The 23,573-nt window shown below is 42.1% G+C and overlaps 2 protein-coding genes across 12 annotated transcripts in view; both read right to left on the bottom strand.

Moving 5' to 3' along the window:
- The window catches only part of LOC107983185 (uncharacterized), a 263,915-nt gene that overhangs the window by 194,360 nt on the left and 45,982 nt on the right, over positions 1-23,573 (bottom strand). For 6 of the 11 annotated variants that reach the window (XR_010002771.1, XR_010002772.1, XR_010002773.1 and 3 more), the window contains exons 5-6: positions 11,673-11,816; positions 8,599-8,762 (exon numbers count right to left, since the gene is read on the bottom strand). Coding sequence is in view for 8 of the 11 variants with exons in the window: in XM_062970409.1 (XP_062826479.1) it covers positions 8,599-8,762; positions 11,673-11,816 (308 nt within the window). In the remaining 3 variants the exon portion in view is untranslated. Of the gene's footprint in view, positions 1-8,598; positions 8,763-11,672; positions 12,720-23,573 lie in introns of all 11 variants that reach the window. The other 5 variants (XM_062970413.1, XM_062970412.1, XM_062970415.1 and 2 more) reach the window with 3 other exon arrangements.
- On the bottom strand, positions 2,746-4,563 carry LOC134296190 (uncharacterized). The gene has a single exon (XM_062970417.1). It carries the CDS (start codon positions 4,546-4,548, stop codon positions 2,761-2,763), a length of 1,788 nt encoding a protein of 595 aa, XP_062826487.1. The 5' UTR covers positions 4,549-4,563; the 3' UTR covers positions 2,746-2,760.

Raw genomic sequence — 23,573 nt, 5'->3', positions numbered from 1 at the left:
TTCTTGTCTAAGGATAAGATATGACATCCATGGGGTAACTACAGGCTGAGAGGCAAACATACATTCAAAAGTCTTTTCCTTTAAAACAGGGGTGGGCATGGCTGGATAGTCAAAGGGCCAATTTCATTTATTTATTTATTTATTTATTTACATCACTTTTACCCAGCCTTTCTCCCCGAGGGGACTCAAAGCGGCTTACAATAAATAGGCAAAAATTCAATGCCTAAAAACAATGTAAAAACAATTCATATAAAACAATCTACAAAATAACAATTCATATAAAACAGATACCATTACAAAATAAAATCACATTATATAAAATTTTAAGCATGTCCAAGATTAGAATCCATTCGTCCAGAATCCTCAATAAGTCCTCGTACAGGTCATGTAAAGTCCATGTTCTCATTCATTAAACGCTTGCGTGCACAACCATGTCTTTAAGGCTTTCCTGAAGCCTAGGAGAGTTGGTATCTGCCGTATGTTGCTGGGGAGGGTGTTCCAGAGCCAAGGAGCCACCACCGAGAAGGCCCTGTCCCTCGATCCCACCAGCCTTACCTGCAAGGCTGGTGGGACCAAGAGCAGGGCCTCCCCCGATGATCTAAGAGTTCTAGAAGGCTCATAGAGGGAAATGCGTTCGGACAGGTAAGATGGGCCAGAACCATCTTAGTGCAGGAGGCGGGGCCAGAGTTGCCCCCCCGCCCAGCGTGCCCTGGCCCCACCTCCCATGCAGCGTGGGAGGCGGGGCCAGGGCGAATAGCGTGGGAGGCGGGGCCAGAGTTGGCCCCGCCTCCCACGCTATTCGCCCTGGCCCGTCTGGCCTTTTCTAGCTGGCCAGACTGCAGCGGAGGTCCCTCCAGGCCGCGATTGCGGCCTGGAGGGACCTCCGCTGCAGTCTGGCCAGCTAGAAAAGGCCAGACGGGCGAGCGGGAATAACGTGGGTGGCGGGGCCAACTCTGGCGCCGCCCCCCCCGCCGCCCAGCGTACCCTGGCCCCGCCTCCCACGCAGCGTGGGAGGCGGGGGCCAGGGCACGCTGGGCAGGGGGGGGCGGTGCCAGAGTTGGCCCCGCCACCCACGCTACTCCCGCTCGCCCGTCTGGCCTTTTCTAGCTGGCCAGACTGCAGCGGAGGTCCCTCCAGGCCGCAGCCTGGAGGGACCTCCGCTGCAGTCTGGCCAGCTAGAAAAGGCCAGACGGGCCAGGGCGCACTGGGCGGGAGGCGGGGCACCACCAGGGTGGTGCCCCGCCTCCCGCCCAGCCTGACGGCGCCCCCCCGGACCTGCGCCCGAGGCGGAGGCCTCACGTGGCCTCCATAGTGGGGCCGGCCCTGGCTCCCTGTAAGCTGCTCCTGTTATTAGTCTGGCTGCCGCCTGTTGTACTAGTTGGAGCTTCTGGGCCGTCTTCAAAGGCAACCCCACGTAGAGCACGTTGCAGTAGTCCAAACGGGATGTAACCAGAGCATGGACCACCGTGGCCAAGTCAAACCTCCCAAGGAACGGGCACAGCTGGCGCACAAGTCTTTGTTGTGCGAATGCTCCCCTGGCCACCGCCGAGACCTGGGGCTTCAGGCTCAGCGATGAGTCCAGGAGAACAACCGCACTGTGAACCTGTGTCTTCAGGGGGAGTGCGATCCCTTCCAACACAGGCTGTAACCCTATTCCCTGTTCAGCCTTACGACTGACCAGGAGGGCCTCTGTCTTGCCTGTGATGTCTCAGGCACCCTTGGCCCCCTTGGCAGCTATTGCTAATCAAACTGAAGAGGATTGGGGGTTTTTCCAAGTGAGCAAGATTCAATTCCTTTCCAGATGTCTCCTGTTGACATTTCTTTGCCAGAGCCAATTAAAGATGCCCTTGAGACGGTGCCTGCTCTCCCCGGATCTCCGGAGGAATTACTGTTTGATCGAAGGGCTTTTTTGAAAACAGATCATTCTCAAAGGCAAAGTTTAAGAAGAAGTGCCAGATTAGCAGAGAGAGGCGATTGTGGCTAAACCCAGTTCTCTTGGGAAGAATTAGGGAGACAGGCACCTGGCGTGATGTTTTGGCGTTTCAGTTCTCTTGGGAAGTATTGGGGAATCAAGCACCTGTTTGGGGGAGCTATAAACTTCATTAAAAGTCTTCTGCTGAGAATCTTCTGTGCGGTGTCAACTTAACTTCTGACTGGGAAGCATCGTCGTCTCTTGTTCCTGTTTTCCAAGCGGCCTGACGGTGCACTTACTCTGGAGTAGACCTGGTGTTGGTTTACCTTCTTGCCACGTTGGGACTGCGTTTCAGCTCCTGAACATCTAGTTTTGCCTTGCCCTGCAATCCGGATTTGGACATCTATTCTAAAGGACTTTCCTTGCTCCCTGCTCCTTTCCCCACTCAAAACTCAGACGGAGTTTGAGTGTGTTTCGGTTTTTGGATTTTGAACTCTAATACTGGACATAAGACTTTATTTTATTGGACTAAAATTGATCTTTTCTGGAAGGTCAATTGCTACTTTTACTTTGCTGCTTATTTCCATTTGGAACTTTATTTGCTTTAATAAAGATATTATATTGTTATTGGCTTCTGTCTTGGTTCCCAGTGTTCGCGCTGCCCAGGAGTGTTACAGCTGTGATCAAACCGCTTTTGAAGAAGCCATCACTGGACCCCACTCAATTGGAGAACTATCGGCCTATTTCCAATCTCCCCTTTTTGGGCAAGATCGTGGAACGTGTGGTGACCGCACAACTCCAGGCATTCTTGCTGGATACCGATTTTCTGGATCCGGCACAGTCTGGCTTCAGGCCTGGGCATGGTTAGGGGGTGCAGCAAGTCTAAACCTGATCAGGTGATGGTGGGTACCGAAATGGTGGGTCCACAGCAACGGAGCGATGGTAAGCTCCTCCACACCACCATTTTCCTCCCACCCCTGACAGAAAACTATGCGGACCTTCGTTGCTAGTGTGATGTCTCTGCTTTTCAGTATTTTATCGAGGTTGGCCATTGCTCTCCTCCCAAGAAGTAAACATTTTCTGATTTCCTGGCTGCTGTCTGCATCTGCAGTGATCTTCACACCTAGAAATATAAAGTCTGTCACTACCTCCACGTTTTCTCCCTCTATTTGCCAGTTGTCAATCGGTCGGGTTGTCATGATCTTGGTTTTCTTGATGTTTAACTGCAGCCCGGCTTTTGCACTTTCTTCTTTCACCTTGGTGATAAGGATCCTCAGCTCCTCCTCACTTTCAGCCATCAGAGTGGTATCATCTGCATACCTAAGGTTGTTAATGTTTCTTCCCGAAATTTTAACTCCAGCCTTGGATTCGTCAAGCCCCGCATGTCGCATGATGTATTCTGCATACAAGTTGAATAGGTAGGGCGATAGTATACAACAGCCCTGCTGTACTCCTTTCCCAATCTTGAACCAGTCTGTTGTTCCGTGGTCTGTTCTTACAGTGGCTACTTGGTCTTTATACAGACTTATCAGGAGACAGAAAAGGTGACTTGGTATCCCCATACCACCAAGTACATGCCATAGTTTATTATGATCCACACAGTCGAAGGCTTTAGGATAGTCAATAAAGCAGAAATAGATGTTTTTCTGAAACTCCCTGGCTTCCTCAATTATCCAGCGGATATTGGCAATTTGGTCTCTCGTTCCTCTGCCTTTTCTGAACCCAGCTTGGACATCTGGCAGCTCTCGCTCCATGTATTGCTGAAGTCTGCCTTGCAGGATCTTGAGCATTACCTTACTGGCATGTGAAATAAGTGCCACTGTACGGAAGTTTGAACATTCTTTAGCATTTCCCCTTTTTGGTATGGGGATGTAAACTGATTTTTTCCAATCTGATGGCCATTCTTGTGTTTTCCATATTTGCTGGCATATGGCATGCATCACCTTGACAGCATCATCTTTCAAGATTTTAAACAGTTCAGCTGGGATCCCATTGTCTCCTGCTGCCTTGTTGTTAGCAATACTTCTTAAGACCCATTCAACCTCACTCCTCAAGATGTCTGGTTCTAATTCACTCACCACACCGTCAAAGCTATCCTCTATATTATTATCCTTCCTATACAGATCTTCTGTATATTCTCGCCACCTTTTCTTGATTTCTTCAGCTTCTGTTAGGTCCTTGCCATCTTTGTTTTTGATCATGCCCATTTTTGCCTGAAATTTGCATCCGATGTTTCTGATTTTCTGGAAGAGGTCTCTTGTCCTTCCTATTCTGTTGTCTTCTTCCACTTCCATGCATTGCTTGTTTAAAAATAGTTCCTTGTCTCTCCTGGCTAACCTATGGAATTGTGCATTTAAGTTGGACATATCTCCCCCATCGCTGTTTCCTTTCACCTTCCTTCTTTCTTGGGCTACTTCCAGTGTCTCAGCAGACAACCATTTTGCCTTCTTGGATTTCTTTTTCTTTGGGACGTACTTTGTTGCTGCCTCCTGAACAATGTTGTGAACTTCTGTCCATAGTTCTTCTGGGACTCTATTTATCAAGTCTAGTCCCTGAAATCTATTCTTCACTTCCACTGCATATTCATTAGGAATATTGGTGAGATCATATCTGATTGGTCTGTGTATTTTCCCCATTCTCTTTAGTCTGATTCTAAATTTTGCAATAAGAAGTTTGTGGTCTGAACTACAGTCAGCTCCAGATCTTGTTTTCACCGGCTGGGTGGATGTCCTCCACCTTTGTGTCAGGACCCAGGCTACAGAACACCAATAACCATGCGCAGAGGCCAGATTCTATCTAATATCTTTATTTTAGGAATATATAAAGTCAATAAAAACAAGTGAAGAATAAAGTTCAGAAGTAGACCTTTCAGGAAAGGTCAAATATAGTCCAGGAAAATAATGTCCAATATGAGATATTAGAGTCCAAAGTTATAATCCATTAACCGAAACACACACTTTGCCAAGCAATAGTGTGGGGAGATGACAAGGTCTTTTAGTCCATTGAAGCTTGACAACAGGGCTGGAAAACAAACTAGATTCTTGGCGAAACAAGACTTGATACGAGGCAACAAGAAACAAGAACAAGGTCCGTGGCGAGGTCCGCGGTCAAACGTGAAGCAAGGCAGGCTTGGAACTTGGTCCGGGAAACAAGGAACTGGAGTCCACACACGATCTCACTCCTCGAGCTGACGAATTGACTCCGCAAGGTTCCCCTTGCGGCAAAACACCTATATAGGATCTTGTTTTCCCGCCAAGGAACACTTTCCCTGGAGAACAAGAAGTGAAACCCAAACTGTGCCCAGATGCATGACTCCTTAGAATTTCCCAAGGGAAGCAGGCTTAATCAGCTAATTGTCTGGCAGCGATTCTGAGAGACCGGCGATTAGCCTCCCTCGCCCCTCTATCTCTATTATAATTGTCCTTTCGGGAAAACGGGGGAGAATTCTGCCCAAGGCTTGTTTGGCTGGATTCTTGAGGACAAACATCAACATCCTGCAGGTGAGGAGACTGAGGAGGCTCCGGCTCTGGCTGAACCGGCAAAAATCCCATGTTTTCCTCTTCGTCTGTCACAATAGTACTAGGAACAGGACTACAAGGCCCATGAGTCATCACACTTTGGCTGCAAAGGATGTAGTCAATCTGATTTCGGTATTGACCATCTGGTGAAGTCCATGTGTAAAACTGTCTTTTAGGTTGTTGGAAGAGAGTGTTTGTTATGCACAGAGAGTTTTCCTGGCAAAATTCTATCAGCCTACGTCCTGCTTCGTTTGGTTGTCCCAGACCATGCTTGCCTGTGATCCTGGTTGTCGTTTGACTGCCCACCTTAGCATTCCAATCTCCTGTAATGAGAATAATGTCTTTTTTTGGTGTCTTATCCAGTAGGTGCTGCAGATCGTCATAGAACTGATCTAATTCTGCTTCTTCAGCAGCTGTGGTTGGGGCATATATTTGGATCACTGTGATGTTAAACAGCTTGCCTTGAACTCGAATTGAGATCATTCTATCATTTTTTGGGTTGTATCCAATCACTGCTTTCGCAACGTTATTATTTACTATGAATGCTACTCCATTTCTTGGGTGTTCCTCTTGTCCGCAGTAGTAGATCTGGTGGTCATCTTTTGTGAAGTGGCCCATTCCAGTCCATTTCAGTTCACTGACTGCCAGAATGTCTATCTTTAATCTTGACATCTCACCGATAACCACGTCCAGTTTGCCCTGGCTCACAGATCTTACATCCCAGGTTCCTATAGTTGTTGATCTTTAGAACATCGGATTCGTCATTCACCTCCAGTACCGTCAGCTATTAGCCTTCCTTTCGGCTTTGAGCTAACTGTGTCATCACATCTGGGGCTACTTGGACTAGTCCTCTGCTCCTCCCCAGTAGCATTTTGACCATCTTCCGTCTTGGGAGTCCTATCTTCTGATAGTATATTTCTCTGGTTGTACTGATCCACTTAGTTTTCATGGCAGGAATACTGGGGTGGTTTGCCATTGCCTTCCCAGGGATCGTATTTAGTCTGACCTCTCCGCCATGACCATCCCATCTTGGGTGGCCCTGCACGGTATAGCTCATGGCATCATCGAGGTGCGTCAAGGTAACGATCCTTTGCTGGGGGAGAGAAATGTAGTAAAAAAGAAATAAAGTCCAGTTTGTGGCTCTTTCAAAGTGCCAGCACCCAGGACCTCTGGAAGGAGACAAGATATTCTAAGAAGAGCCTGCAACCACACCATACCTAAAGGGGTGGTATGCTGCCAAGTGGAGATTTGAGTGGGCAGAAAGGGCAGATAAAGATTAGATTTTTACAAGTCAATTGCTAGGTTTATGAAAGCCACAGTGGAAACTGCTCTCTGATCTGTGCTACATAGAACATAGAAGATGGGTTTGAAAGGCAGCAGATTACAGGAGATGTCTTCATAGACCTGTCAGCAGCTTATGACACTGTAAACCACCACCTTCTCCTGAGAAAAACTTATAATATCACAAAGGACTACCACCTCACCCGCTTCATAGGAAATCTACTACAAAACAGGAGCTTTTTTGTTGAATTCCAGGGTCAGAGAAGCAGATGGCAAAGAATGGCCTCCATCAGGGGAGCGTGCTTGCTCCATCAATGTTTAACATTTACACAAATGACCTGCCACTGCCAGAAGGGACAGAGAGTTTCATCTATGCTGACAATTGTGCCATCACCGCTCAAGCAGGGAGCTTTGAAATGGTTGAACAGAAGCTCTCCGAAGCTTTAGGTACTCTTACTGCCTATTACAGGGAAAACCAGCTTTACACCTTAAGAACAGACAAGCATCTCGAGCTCTGAGGATTACCTGGGAAGGAATCCTACTGGAGCATCACAGCACACCAAAATACTTGGGAGTTACCCTGGACCGTGCTCTGACTTACAAGAAGCACTGCTTTACTATCAAGCAAAAAGTGGGTGCTAGAAATAACATCGTACGAAAGCTGACTGGCACAATCTGGGGAGCACAACCTGACACAGTGAAGACATCTGCCCTTGTGCTTTGCTACTCTGCTGCTGAATACGCATGCCCAGTGTGGAATACATCTCACCACGTTAAAACAGTAGATGTGGCTCTTAATGAGACATGCCGCATTATCACAGGATGTTTACATCCTACACCACTGCAGAAATTATACTGCTTAGCTGGCATTGCACCACCTGACATCCGCCGGGAAGTAGCAGCCAACAATGAAAGGACCAAGGCATTGACATCTCTAGCCCATCTCCTGTTCAGATATCAGCCAGCACGCCAATGCCTTAAATCAAGAAATAGCTTTCTAAGATCTACAGAGATACTCGCAGGAACACCTCAGCAAGCGAAGCACCACGAAATGCAGACCCAATCTTAAGAAATAGGGCTACAAAGTGGAGTCTGCAACATGTGACTGTGGAGAAGAGCAAATCACAGACCACCTACTGCAATACATTCTGAGCCCTGCAACATGCACAATGGAGGACCTTCTAACAGCAACACTAGAGGCACTCCAAGTGGCCAGCTACTGGGCAAAATACATTTTGTATTAATGCCAAGTTTTTTCTTTAAAAAATCTCTATATTTGAAAATTCATTACAACTTGTACCCTTGGTTCGTTTCTGACACAAGAAATAAATAAATCTGTGCTACAGATAAACAGAGACTTCAAAACACATCATCAACCACAGGAAGGCCCAGAGGATACTATATTAGAGTAATCCATAATGAAAAACATCTCCAATAAGGTATTTATGAACAGCTACAGGATATCTAAAAGAGACCAAAGAATTGGTCTGATGGAATACTACTGATGTAAGTCACAATTGTAAACCAAAACTAAGAACTTTAGCAAGGGAACCTAAAACATGAATTCTATACTATTTTTCATAATGCACAATCACTTGGGTATTTGCATTAGGACCATGCCATTTGTGGTTGCTGTGAAGTAACACTCTTAAACAGATAACCTAGTAAAGTATCAACACAGAGCGATTGCAGGGGCAGTTAAAGATAGTCAAATGCAATAAACCTAATGTTTAAAGTGCTTTTTTTAAAGTTACCATATGTTGTTTCTTAATTTACAAATTGTTTTTCCAGCAGTTAGTCAAGTGTATACATAAAACCATATACATTCAATCATCAAACCCAAAACCACATTATCTGTACATTTCTCTGTAAAATATATATCAATACCATTTCACTTTGGCTACTTATCCACATGAGGTCTGTACTTCTGAATCTTCTACACTGTTTTCGAGCATCTATCCAGCTGGCCTCAGGCTCAGTACTGAAGTAATAACAGTGACTTTCCCAGTATTTCCAGCCAGAAAAATGTGGACACAACTCACTGGTCAGAGCTGATCAAAATACAAGTTTTTAAAAAGGTACAAATTGAGTATCTCTTATACGAAATGCTTGGGACTAGAAGTGTTTTAGATTTCAGATTGTTTCAGACTTTGGAATACCTGTATTTTTATATGCTTACATAATGAGATGGGACTCTAGTCTTGGAGATGGGACCTAAGCCTAAACATTTCATTTATGTTTCATATACACCTTATATACATATCCTGAGGGAATTATATATATTTTAAATAATGTTGCACACAAAATGTACACTGAACCAGCAGAAAGCAAGTCTTACTATTTCAACCACCCCTGTAGATACTTCTGGAGTATTTCAGATTTTGGAATCCTGGATATGGGATACTGGGTCTGTTCACCAGTGTAGCAATTTGCTCAACCTGTGCTAGTTCAGCTAAATTTTAGCAATACTATACAGATTATGTTCCTTGTAGCTCATTATATGGGTATCTTTAGTGGTAACACCCTTATGGTTAGGATCTATCACAGCATATTAATTTTGACATTTTTAGATACAAATGCTGCTTTGAGTCTCCTTTATGGAGATAAAAAGCAGGGTATAAATAATGTATACACCTTTTTCTCTCTCCACGAAAGAGACTCAAAGTGAGATTTACATCTATAAATGACAAAATTAATATGCTGTAATTCAAGAGTTCTCAAACTTTTCAGCCAGGGAGCCCTTTTTGAAGGAAAAGTTTCTCATGGAGCCCTAAGAAATGTTTATATATTATATTTTATATCATATATAATGTATATATATCAGGCATGGGCAAACATTTGGACACAGGGGCCACATTGTGTTTTAAAATTTGAGATATGGGCCGGGCCAGAGGCAAATGGAGGGAGAGTGTTTTTGTGAACTAATTGGAAAAAATGAACAAGTTCCTATGCACACTGCACATATCTTGTTTATAGTCGAAAGAAAGAAAGAAAGAAAGACAGAAAGACTACAATTTTTAAAATTAAGAAGAATTTTAACCAGCATAATCTTAACGGTATTTCAGTGGAAGACCCCAGGGGACATCCTGTCAACACCCTATGCCATGCAGGAAAAGCGCAAGGCACCCATGGCAGATAGCAATCCCGCCTCTGTAGTAATACAGTAGAATCCCGCTTATCCAACATAAACAGGCTGGCAGAACGTTGGATAAGAGAAAATGTTGGATAATGAGGGATTAAGGAAAAGCCTATTAAACGTCAAATTACGTTATGATTTTACAAATTAAACACTAAGACATCATGTTTTACAACAAGTCTGCCACTTGTTTGGGAGTGTGGCTGCACTTGTGTTGTTGTTGGTTGTGTTAGCTCGCTGCGTGTTGCTGCCTAGAGAAACAGCTGTCAATCTGGGCGGGAGGCAGACTACGTTGCATAATACAAAACATTGGATGAGCGAAGGTTTGGATAAGCGAGACTCTACTGTAGTAGTAGTAGTAGTAATAATAATAATAATTATTATTATTATTATTATTATTATTATTATTATTATTATTATTATTATTATAGGAGCAACCCCAGGGGCCATGCAGTCCAAACCCTTTCTGCCATGCAGGAAAAGCACAATCAAAGCACCCCCAACAGATGGCCACCTAGCCTTCATAATAATAATAATAATAATAATAATAATAATAATAATAATACAGTAGAGTCTCACTTATCCAACATTCGCTTATCCAACGTTCTGGATTATCCAACGCATTTTTGTAGTCAATGTTTTCAATACATCATGATATTTTGGTGCCAAATTTGTAAATACAGTAATTACTACATAGCATTACTGCGTATTGAACTACTTTTTCTGTCAAATTTGTTGTATAACATGATTTTGGGGTGCTTAATTTGTAAAATCATAACCTAATTTGATGTTTAATAGGATTTTCCTTCATCCCTCCTTATTATCCAACATATTCGCTTATCCAACATTCTGCCGGCCCATTTATGTTGGATAAGTGAGACAATACTGTAATAATAATAATAATAATAATAATAATAATAATAATAATAATAATAATAGCAGAAACCCCAGGGTCCATCCAGTTCAACTCCATTCTGCCATGCAGGTAAAGCACAATCAAAGCACCCCGAGTGGTGAGAGGGAAATAGGATTTTGGAAGCAAAGAAGGTGAGGCTGGGGGGGTGTCTGGGTGCCAACGAAAAGTGTGGGCAATGAGGGAGGTGGGGAAGAAAGGGTCTGTACCCCGGGAGGATGCTACTGCTGTTTTGGTAGCTCTAAACTTCCCTGAATTTCCCTGAATTTCTCACAAGGAGAAGGAAAGAGGAAGAGGCAGAAAGCAGCATGGCATCGTGGAGCCTGACTATCACTCGTGGAGCCTCATGGGCTCCACAGAGCACAGTTTGAGAATCCCTAATGTAATAGATAATGATAATACTAATAGTAGTAGTAGTAGTAGTAGTAGTAGTAATAATAATAATAATAATAATAATAATAATAATATTCTCTTATTAAAACTATACCAATAATGTGAAATATAACTTATGGTCAGTGCGGTTAGATCGGTGAGATCTCACTGCTGCTAAAACCCTTATCTTTCATTTTACCATTCAATGGTCAGAGAACTTATGGCTTCAGTTGTGGATATTTTCAAGAAAATGTTATTCTGAACATATGTTTAGCTTATGAATGTTTAAAACTAGCTCATATTCTATGTGACTTTTCCCCCTTTTTCTTCTTTCTATTTGGCTTTTTAAAAAGCAATTTTATAATATAAAAACAATAATAGCTAACATAAGAAAAAGTGAGGCAAAGTATGTCATGTACACTTAGGAAAAACACTAGAAATACTCCCATTAGCACTAATAGAAGTATCACAAACTGTTTACATTTTGCATTGCACAACATGTTTTCTGTCTTTTTCGCCCTTATGTGTTTATTTCAATACCTCGTTCACAAACAGCAGGTGAATCCTGAGCCTTACATGAACGGAAATTGTCACAAGTTCCAGTGTAAGGATTGCACAGTTCATCACCATAACACCTACTGCATACAGAGGAACAGTTTACTCCAAAGTAGCCAAAGGAGCAATCTACAAAAAAGAAGTAAAGATGCAATTGTACCATTTCTGTTTACTCTTCATAATGCCTATCAATTTTTTTAGTCATCTGTTCATTCCCAAAATCCTTTGAATGAGACACATTCAAAGGCAATTTTGCAAGGCAATTTTAATACTCTTATGAATGTGTGGGGTCTTGATTCAAGGGAAATGTTACCATTACTCTTACTGTATCCATTTGCAGAGGAATTATGGCATTCCTCATTTCCAATGAGTTCGCCCTGAATTAGAATGCAGTTTTGAGTGAAGCTATGGGAGAGTGGGGGTTCAGTAGAGAGGTAATAACAAGTCTACCTTGTTTTCACAATTACTCTTTTCGCTGACAAATAATTACATTATCAAATTCCTCACTTCACTACACCAGGTTCTCCCAATCTATCAATGGAACAATTTCTAGAAAGTATTGAAATTAGAATAATAAACAGTACATGTTATCTAAACAAATTAATTCATTCAAAAATGTAGTTACTACTATTATTTCTTTCAACAAAGAAATCTGACACCTCATTTAAGATTCACTCATTCATATTCTTATTGCATCTGTCAGAAATTCAGCTTCCTTCCCGAACTGCAAATGGCATGGGTGGTGGATCACATAATGTAGGAATTTGATTGTATGAGCTGGAAATTATAGAACATTTGAAATGCTCAGCCAACCTGATTTCACATATGCTGCAGACAAGTTCTCCTCATTTTTTACCAAGACAGTTCCTCTGGCAAGTGCATAGGCTTCCTTCCAGACACTGATCCCTGTACACTTTTCTCTAAGTTCCAAACAAGCTATCTTTGCAGAAATTAAATCTGGATGTACTTGGGATGGAGACCCTGGTGGTGACAGAAGCACCTTTCCTACATGTTCTTGGTACCGATCAACATCTATAAGAGGGGGGGGGGGGGGGAAATCCAAGATATAGCCAGTTGAAAAAAAGCTATACACACCAGTTGAAAAAAAGCTATACACAAGTAGTGATAGTAGAAGTTACTTATTTATTAAAATACAAATATTCCACCTGCAGCACACAAAAATCATTTTAATCAATAATATAAAATAATAGGGTATAATGCAAACAGACAAAAACATACTGAACACTTTGAAAGATTAAAACAAGTCAATTAAAATCAGCTTAAAAGTTCAAAACTATACCTCATGTGCAGATTTGGATAAAATCAATTAAACCCCTCCCTCCAAAGGGATTTATTTAAAATCCCTTTTTGATTTGGCACTGGAATAGCAATCCCGCAGGAGGCAACAAGAGGAGGTAAAAAGCACCATGAGAGCAGGCGAAGAGTGTGGGAACTCGTTGATACCACGAGAGGTCGCAAGGAGCTGTAAAGAAGTAAAGAAGCCCAATGAGACCCTAGAAACTCTGTGGAAAGCCGTGGAAAGGCTCGGATAGAAAGAGAGAAAGAAACATAGATTGGGAGAAGGCTGAGGACACAAAAGAAAAGGAACTGAAATCTAATAAAGGGCGCTGGGGAAAGGGATTCAAATCAGGATATTGAGAAGTAGAAAGAGTAATCCTCATAAACAGAAGAAACCCCAAGAATAAAGGGTAAGAAGAGGGTTACATATAAAGACTAATCTTAACTTCCCTTCTCTTTTGTCTTCCCCCTCCACATTATTTTTAATTTGAGGGTTCCTACTTAGGAAAATTTATAGAGGGCTGGGAGCTGTAAGATAAATTTATACCACAAAGATATCGGAAGGAACGGAAAGCAAAGAGATTCTATATTCTTTAAATAAAGAGAAAGTATTAAAGTTAAGAAAGTTTAAATTAAGAAAGAAACCTAAGAAACCTAAGGAGGTAAAAGACAGAGAAATAAGAGAAGGAGATTTGTCAGGAAACCTAAATGAAACAAAGGAAAGAAAATGTCCTTTAAATTCAAAGGTGAGAGAGACCCAAAGGATTACAAAGGGTTTCAAAAGAGATCTTCTATTACTGAGAAAATCCAATTAAAAGACATGATGGAAACGATTATGACAGAACTGCAAAAAAAGCAGGAGAAACAGGACGCCTATCAAAAATTAGCACAGGAGCAGATGTTGGATTTCAAAAGGAAAATTAAAGAAGAATTAAGAGACATGAAACAGCAAATTGGCATGATAAATCAAGAATTGAAGGAACTAAAGAATGATAAAAAGAGCTTAAAATCTCAAGAAAAATTACAAAAGGAAATGAAGGCTTTGGAGACTAGAAGTATAAAGTTGGAAGAAAAACAAGAATTGAGGGAGTCAAAGGAGTTGGAATATCAGTTGAGGTTTAGAAATATACAAGAAGATTAGAAAGAAAATATAAAAAAGATCATTGTAGAGCTCATTTCCAGCCTTCTCCAATGCCCATCGGAAGAATCGGAAGACAAGATAGATCGGGTGTATAGAATTAACACAAACTATATGTGATGCCTCAGGCACCTTTGGCCCCTGACCCTGTGGCCATTGCTGACCAGGACGAAGAAGACTTTGTTTCTCCCATGTCAGCAAGATTCAACTCCTTTCCAGATGCCTTCTATTGACATTTCTGAGCCAGCGCCAATTAAGGATGCCCTTGAAACAGTGCCGGCTCTCCCAGATTCTCCTGATGGGTTGGTGTTTGATCGCAGGGCTTTTTTGAAAACAGAGAGATTGCAGAGACAAAGCTTGAGGAGAAGCGCCAGATTAGCAGAGAGTGGTGACTATAGCTAAGCTTAGTTCTCTTGGGAAGAATTAGGGAGTCAGGCACCTGGTGCGGTGACTATGGCAAGCTCAGTTCTCTTGGGAAGAATTAGGGAGTTGGGCACCTGGTTTGGGGGAGCTTATGAACTTCAATAAAAGTATTGCGCTGGGAACTTTCCTTTGCGGTGTCAACTTTACTTCTTACTGAGAAGCATCATCATCTCTAGCTCCTGAAATCCAAGCGGCCTGACGGTGCGCTTACTCCTGAGTAGACCGGGCGCAGGTCTACCTTCTTGCCCAAGTTTGGACTGCATTTCAGCTCATGCACATCCAGCTCTTGCCTTGCTCTGAAATCCTGCTTTTGGACATTAACTCCAGAGAACTTATTTGTGACACTTTGCTCCTTTTCCCCACTCAATACTCAGACTGAGTTTGAGTGTGTTTCGGTTTCTGGACTTTGGACTGTAATATTGGACATAAGACTTTCACTTATTGGACTAATTTTGATCTTTCCTGAAAGGTCAATTGCTTGCTTAACTTTTCTGCTTATTTTCTTTGGAAACTTTATTTGCTTCAATAAAGATATTATATTGTTATTGGCCTCTGTGTTGGTTTTCAGTGCTCTCGCTGCCCAGGGGTATAACACTATACAAAAAGAAACAAAACACTACGAGATGTGATAGTAAATTTTACAAAAAAAATCTTCAGAAATGAAATTCTAAAGATGAATAGCGAATACCCAACAATATATAAAGAAAAAAAATTGTCATCCTGAAAGAGCTCCCAAGCGAAATGTTAAACAGAAGAAAATATATTTTTTTAGTAGAAGAACTCAAAAAGAATCACAAAAGATTCTGATGGGAAAAGACAGAGGGGCTTATGATAACCTGTAAGGAACAGAAATTATGGATAACATCTGAAGAAAAAGCTAAAGACCTTTATAAAAGACTGAAAAGGGATATAGCTGACAAGGAGAAAACTGAATATGAATGCCAAAAAAGGAAGAAAGCCCAGATGAAATTGCCAAATAAGGAAGATCTGGAATTTGGGATTTCAAAATTATACATGAAGAAAAAAATGGAAACCCTAGTATCGGAAAAGACGATGGAAGAGGAGGAGGAGCAAGAAGAAGAAATTGAAGAGGAGAGTGAAAACAAGGAGGACAGATCATGAAGAGAGATAAAAATGTCAATGGGCTGAATTCGCCCAATAAACGTAATAAAATAAATAAAAGAAAAAACTCAACTATGATGTAATTTCTTTACAAGAGACCCACATTACACAAGCACAGGCAACATACTTAATACAGAAGCAACTAGGTCAGGAATTTCACTCTTGTTATAGCTTAGCCATCGTGGCCTATATTTCAGGAGATGGACTTTGAAACAGACTATGCTATGGATCTAGGAGACATTCCAGATCTGGTACGAGGCCCCTTGGCCTTGCAGCTGCCAGATGTTGTTGCGCCAGAGGATCCGCTAATTGGAGAGCATTCCGAGGCCTCATCAATCTTGCCTACACCAGATGGTGTTGATTTGGGTGAAGATGGGCCTTTTAATTGGAGGGAGGCTTTTACAAGAGATAGGAGCAGGAGAGAGGATGTGCGAAGAAGTAAAAGGTTAGCTCTCAGACTTGATAATGACTAACTTTCCCATGTGAAGTTTTGTGGGTCCTGTACTCCCTTAATCTGGCAACCTTGGGATCTCCTTAAAGGTGTTCCTTTTTGTGTTTCTCTTTGCGGTGTCAACTTTACTTTCCTCGGAAGAGGTTCCAGTATCCAGCTCCTAGCCTTGCCTTCCTTACCTTGTATCCATGACGGATTTCCAGTTCCAGGCAAACTGCGCCGCGGCCGTGACTCTTGAGCAGACCTTGCCTTGTTACCTTGCTTTCCTTGTCCCTGAATCAAGCCTTTCCAGCCGAGCCGTGCTGCGCCAGTGACTCTTGAGTAGACCTTGCCTCATATGCCTTGTTACTTCAGTTCCTGAGAGGGGACTCTCCAAGTGGATTACAGTTTGCAGAATTGCAGCGTCTCGTTCCTGTTTCCTGGTTTATGGACTAACTTTGATTTCTTGGTGGAACTAACGAGTTTCACTTGTGGATTACAACTGGGACATTGCTAAACATGTTTTGAACTGGTTAAAACTCTACTTTAAGGACTAATTCTCATACTGACTTTTTACGCTAACTGCACATAGATATATAGCTATATATATATGCCTTATTAAACTGCTTGTGTGTGATAATGGCTCCTGTCTGGTTTTCTGGGTGCTCCTGTAACCTTGAGGTGTAACAACTCTGGATATTCAAAAGAAGAGAGGGGTGGTGACTTATATCAATACTAAAATCCCAGCCCAACTAACTTTTAAAGATACTGAGGGGAGAATTTTAGGGGCCACAATCACCGTTGAAAATACAAAAAAACCCCTATTGTGTAATATATACGCACTAAATGAAACAAAATCGTCTTTCGTGAAAAAACTAAAAGAATTAATCACGGACAAAGAATTTGATAGTCTAATTGTGATGGGAATTCTATCCAAGGCCTTCAGGATAGCATGGAGAATATTGCCTGAAGGAGAAAAGGACTACAAATATTTCTCAGCCAGGCACAAGAGCTGGTCGAGGATAGACATGTTCTGGGTGTCAAAGTCACTAGTACCAAAGATTAGAAAAGTAAATATTCTGCCGAGACTAGACACGGACTACTGTCCCTTAGAATTAACAATAAACCAAACTAGGAAATCATGGAGGTGGAGAATGGATGGAAATCTACTGGAAAAAAAAAGACAATATAGAAAAAAAATAAAAACATTCTGACGGAATTCTTTAAAATAAACGATAACAATGAAACCCCTTATCATATAATTTGAGACGCAAGTAAAGCAACAATGAGGGGACATTTCATACAACAGGGAGTCAGGAGGAAAAAGGTAAAACAAGAACAAATGAAAGAGGTAATAGAAAAAATAATGGAGACAGAAAAAGTTCTGAAAGCCAACCCAACAGATAAAAAACTACCCCGAGAGCTAGAAATTAGACAGAAAAAAAGAGAATACCTAGAATTAGAACAAAGAGCAAACCAACTAAAATTTATTAAAAACACATTTTGAAAATGCAAACAAGCTGGGGAGATGGTTGTCAAGAAAATTAAGGGGAAAAAGAGAAGTAACATATATAAATAGAATAAAAGAAAGGGGAATATCATACAATGGAAGAAGATATCTCAAAACTATTTATGAAATTCTATAGAAACCTATACAAAAACGACCAAATCCAAAAGGAAAAAAAAACCACATTATTTAGGGAAATTAAAACTGCAAAAGATTACAGAAGATGAAAGAGAAGCTCTTAATAAAGAAATCTCACAAAAGGATATACAAGTTGCAATTAGAAATCTAGATGGGAATAAAGCCCCTGGTCCAGATGGGCTATCAGCAGTGTATTATAAAACACTAGCTGTGCCCGGCCACGTGTTGCTGTGGCTTAAGTAGAATAGTAGTGAATAGCCTTGCTGCCTCAAAGCCTGGGTGTTTTCTTCCTAAGGGAATCCTAGTTTGGTGAGCTGGACTACAATGAATAGTCTCGTTGTAGCAGGTATGCATGCTATTATTAGTCACTTTGATTAGCATGTAATGGCCTTGCAGGTTCTAAGCCTGGCTGCCTCCTCCCTTGGGGAATCCTTTGTTTGGAGGTCTTAGCTGGCCCTGATTGAAGCCCCTCCCTTCCTGTCCAGGGAGTTGAAGGACCACCAGAAGACAGGGCTCAGTGGAAAGCCCGTCCGCCAGGCTGCTGTAATCAATAACAATGATATTCAGTAATAACATGAAAGATATGGGTGGGCTACAATTCCTCAAAAATGTTGGGTCAATCCCCCTTTAAAAAAAACCAATATTCAGTTGGCCATGTTAGGTCTGTGCTCCAAGTTTGGTCCAGATCCATCACTTGCTGGGTTCTGAGTTCTCTGAATAAAGGTGAACTACAATTCCCAGACCCCAAAATCGTGCCAGTATTCACAGTTGGGCATGTTCAGTCTGTGTGCCAAGTTTGGTCCAGATCGAACATTGGCTACCTTCAGTGCTCTGTGTATATGGGTGAACTACAACTCCCAACTAGCGAGTTTTATTACTGCATATGCATGTATTTGACTAAGTTTCTGTGGGATCACTACTTGTGTGTGTGAGTGTTAAGGGAAAAACACCTAGTCAATCACAATTCATAGTTGGGTAATTAGAACAATCAAGGATAACAAGCTTGAACCACTCCCTGAATGGGGTATAACTTGGGGAATGTTTGTAATGCTTTTTGGGACTTACTGAATTGCTTGCTTCAGAACTTAGAGTAAGTTCCTGGCTGAGAGCCTACTATGGTTGTCTCCTTGAACCATTGAAGAAGAAATCTCCAAAGAAGATGCATGAATTTAATGCAAAGAACTTTATATGAGTTTGTTGCTCCAGATGGACTGAGTTATTTTGAAGCTGGAGGTTTTGTGTTTTTGAAGCTGCTTGTTTAATTTTCTCCTTGACTGTTACATAAGAGTAAACTTTGATTTTTCAATTTTCTTGGCTTGTTTTTGCTCATTATGGATGCACAAAAGGACTGGATAAGTCTGGACAGGACTGCACACAGTTTGTTTTTCACAAACCCGTAACAAATTTAACCACCCCCAACCCCGCTGCTATATCAAGTTGGCTGTGCCCAATCTGTATGACAAGTTTGGTCCAGATCTGGCTGCCTCCTCCCTTGGGGAATCCTGTTTGAAGATGTTAGCTGGCCCTGATTGAAGCCCCTCTCTTCCTGGCCAGGGAGTTGAAGAGGGACCAGCAGAAGACAGAGTTCAGTGGAAGGCCCGTCCGCCAGAGTGCTATAAGCAATAGCAATGATATTCATTAATATGTAGGATGTTGTAAAGACTTGATGTGATGACAGGGATGGAATCTTTTTGGATCCCACCTCTGCCACCAAATTGCGAAGGATTCAACTTCTACCTCTATGTATCCTACTTTTCAATGTTGTCGCTGCCACCACCTTTGAAAGATGCTTTGCTCAAATAATAAGCAACATTTGAAGAAACAGTAACTTGTTTATTTATAGCACGAAGCTTGATGGTTGCAAGAATGTTATAACTTGAGGTGAACGATGTTACTTCTGTACAGTAAGTGTTGTAAGATTTCTCAATAGTTTCACTGAGCTTAGTATGGTATCAACTTTATATTACTTGTTTCTTTCAGTTAGGAATATTGTCCTTCTTGAACTTAGTTGATCTGTACCCGATCAAACTTGGACTGGGGAGTTTAACTGGTCAACCCTAGCCTTCCTTGACTTAGGGATATAGCCTCAGCTCTTTAGTTATCTCTACTAAAGGCTCAGCAACTTTAATTTTAGCCCTTCTCCGCTAAAACTCTCTAGCTGCTCAACTTCCTCCCACAATCTCTTTTTTTCGATCACACTCCTTTCTCACTGAACAGAACCAACTGCTCTGCTCAACCGACAAACTCCAACTGCCCAATTCCAACTGCTAAATTTTGAATTCTAAGGCTTCCACCAGCAAGGTGAAGCCACACCCCTTTTCCTGGCCATGCCTTAGAGGCTCCCAACTTCTGTACAAGAATAGCTGAAATATATAACCTTAAACAGTCAACCCTAACATAGCAATCATGAATAAAACACAATGATCATGACATCTTTACAGATGTGGGTGGACTACAATTCCCAAAAAATGTTGGGTCATTCCCCCTAATACTCCCACAATATTCACAGTTGGTCATGTTGGGTCTGTGTTTCAACTTATAGATGAACTGTAACTCCCAGTGTTAAAGGTCAATGACCACCTAATACCACCATTATTCCCAGTTGGCCATGTTAAATGTTTGTGGTAAGTTTGGTCCAAATGGGCTCAGTGTTCTCTGAATACAGGTGAACTATTACTCCTGGAAGTCAAGGTCAATCACCCCCAAACCCCACCAGTATGTAAATTTGGCCATGTTGGGTCTTTGTTGCAAGTGAGTTCCATGTCCACTATTGGTGCGGTTCAGAGTGCTCTTTGATTGCTGGTGAACTATAAATCCCAGTCCCTTAAACTCCCAGAAATCATGGTGAATTGTCCCCAAATCTCTCTCTGTTAGTTAGGAGGAGGTAGGAGTGAGGAAGGGCGGAAGAGAGGGGTGTGTCAAAGCCACTCCGCTATGATGACTACCTAAATGCCTGAGGCGTTTTAAGGTCACGCTGCCATGACACAGAGTTTCTGAGAAGGAGGTAGGAGGAGGAGAGAGGAAGGAGAAGGGTATGAGAGTGGAAAAGAGGGGTTTGTAGAAGCCCCGCCACCATGATGACTGCCTTAATGCCTCAAGTGGTTAAAAGTCACGCCGCCATGACACGGAGTTTCTGAGAAGGAGGTAAGAGGAGGAGAGAGAAGCGTGTGAGGGCGGAAGAGAGGGGTTTGTAGAAGCCCCACCGCCATTATTTGCCAATCCGCGCCATTACTGCCTAAACACCTCTGTGTGTTTGAGCCCAGGCTCCCCTTACTGTATATATGTATCTTTTTTGCTCCTCAGATGGCCACGGATGTTACAATCCAGGCAGCGAGAGCACCGAAAACCAACACTGAGGCCAATAATCTTTTAATATCTTTATTAAAGCAAATAGTAATCCAAAAATGAATTGGTGGAAAAGTTGAGCAAGCAATAGCCCTGTAAGAAAACGTATAAGATAGTCCAGAAATGTCAAGAAATATGTCCAGTATTAGAGTCCAAAGTCCAGATACCGAAACACACTCAAACCGAAACAGCATTTGAGTGGGGAGTCAATTTGGCAAACAAGGTACACAAACGGGGTTCAAACGTTCAAGAATAGTTCTTAGAAGTAAGGCAGGAACTTGAGAGCGTAGAAACAAAACTTGGTACATGAAACAACAGAGAAGTAGACTCAATCCCAGTCTACTCGTGAGTAATGACGACTGCTGGCCGCCCGAGTCAAGAGGCTGGGAACTGGAGGTGATGAACCTTCTTAACGTTGGGTAACGTTGACACTGCGGGGAAAATACTGTGAGCAAGGCTTTTATTGAAGTGCAGAGTCTTCCCCCCAAGGGGCCTTCCTCTCCAAAGTTCCCAAGGGAAAGGCTTCAAGCAAGAGCCTCCATGCTCAGCCAAGCAGGCGCTTCTCCTCAGCGATTGTTTCTGAGATCTTTGTTCGTTTAGATAGCTTCTCCTGTTGAAGGACACGGATTCTGGAGAGCTTAGGACATCTGGCGAGGGAGTAGAGTTATCCTCCGCATTTTCCCTTTCAATTAGAGCTGGCTGTGAACTGTCAACAACAGGCAGCTGCAAATTCGTCGGGTCAAGCTGACTCGGAGAAATATCAACATATTCTTCATCCTGGTCGGAGGCGAACCCAGGGTCAGGTACCGGGGCTAAAGGTGACTAGGATCTAACACCAGAAGAGATGCAAGGCGGTTTCTGGAATTATTTGTAGTGCGACTCCCACAATCTGATTCTGGTCCCATTAGGGATTGTGGGAGTTGTTGTCCGCCCTACCTCCCTATGTCCTTTTTGCCATGTTCCTGACGATAATGTTTTTAAGCTTGAAAATACTGTCCTCCTCCCTTCCAACTTTCCCGACAGTTGGGATGGTCGCGCGCAGCTCCCTTGCATGCAAGTCTGTTTTCCAAGGGTGGGGGCTGCATGGCGCATGTGCACATGGAGTTTTCCAGTTTTTTTGGGATTTTGAAGGACTTCCAGTTTGATTTTTTTTTTTTTTGCTGTCTAAACACATTGGGGAGGACCATGTCTTTTGTGGCCAAGTTTTGTGGTTTTGGGGTGTATAGTTTCGATGTTTTGATTAAAGTAGAAATGGTCAGAACAAATTTATATACAGTAGAGTCTCACTTATCCAACATAAACGGGCCGGCAGAACGTTGGATAAGCGAATATGTTGGATAATAAGGAGAGATTAAGAAAAAGCCTATTAAACATCAAAATAGGTTATGATTTTACAAATTAAGCACCAAAACATCATGTTATACAACAAATTTGACAGAAAAAGTAGTTCATTACACATTTATGCTATGTAGTAATTACTGTATTTACGAATTTAGCACCAAAATATCACAATGCATTGAAAACACTGACTACAAAAATGTGTTGGATAATCCAGAGCGTTGGATAAGTGAGTGTTGGATAAGTGAGACTCTACTGTATATAGAAGATGCAAAAAGAATTAACACCCTGCCTTCAAACAATAATGAATGGGATTAGGGAAAAGAATTTCTACCAGAATCGGGGAGAGAAGCTTCAATAACAGTAATACACAAAGAAGATTAGGATCCAGAGGAAATTAAAACTATAAGCCAATTTCCCTCTTTAACGTTGATTACAAGATATTTACAAGTATCCTAGAGGAAAGATTTAAAGTCTTTTTAAAAAAACTGGATAAAAGATGACCAAGTGGGCTTCTTACCAAATAGCCACCTTAAAGATAATGTGCGAATAACATTAGATTTAGTAGAGTATTATGAATCAAATAACCAGAAGGAACTACTATTTTTAGCACTCAGTGCAGAAAAAGCTTTTGATAGGGAGAAAACGTGGAAGCAGTGACAGACTTTATATTTCTAGGCGCAAAGATCACTGCAGATGCAGACTGCAGCCAGGAAATCAGAAGACGTTTACTTCTTGGGAGGAGAGCAATGGCCAACCTTGACAAAATAGTGAAGAGCAGAGACATCACACTGGCAACGAAGGTCTGCATAGTCAAAGCAATTGTATTCCCCATAGTAACCTATGGATGCGAGAGCTGGACCATAAGGAAGGCTGAGCTAAGGAAGATAGACGCTTTTGAACTCTGGTGCTGGAGGAAAATCCTGAGAGTGCCTTGGACCGGAAGAAGATCCAACCAGTCCATCCTCCAGGAAATAATGCCCGGCTGCTCACTGGAGGGAAGGATATTAGAGGCAAAGCTGAAGTATTTTGGCCACATATGAGGAGACAGGAAAGCTTGGAAAAAATCACGATGCTGGGGAAAATGGAAGGAAAAAGGAAGAGAGGCCGACCAAGGGCTAGATGGATGGACTGTATCCTTGAAGT

The sequence above is a fragment of the Anolis carolinensis genome, chromosome 2, assembly GCF_035594765.1.
Source record: "Anolis carolinensis isolate JA03-04 chromosome 2, rAnoCar3.1.pri, whole genome shotgun sequence".
NCBI lineage: Eukaryota > Metazoa > Chordata > Lepidosauria > Squamata > Dactyloidae > Anolis > Anolis carolinensis.
The sequence above is the reverse complement of the archived record's forward strand: the minus strand, read 5'-3'. Positions and strand labels throughout refer to the sequence as shown.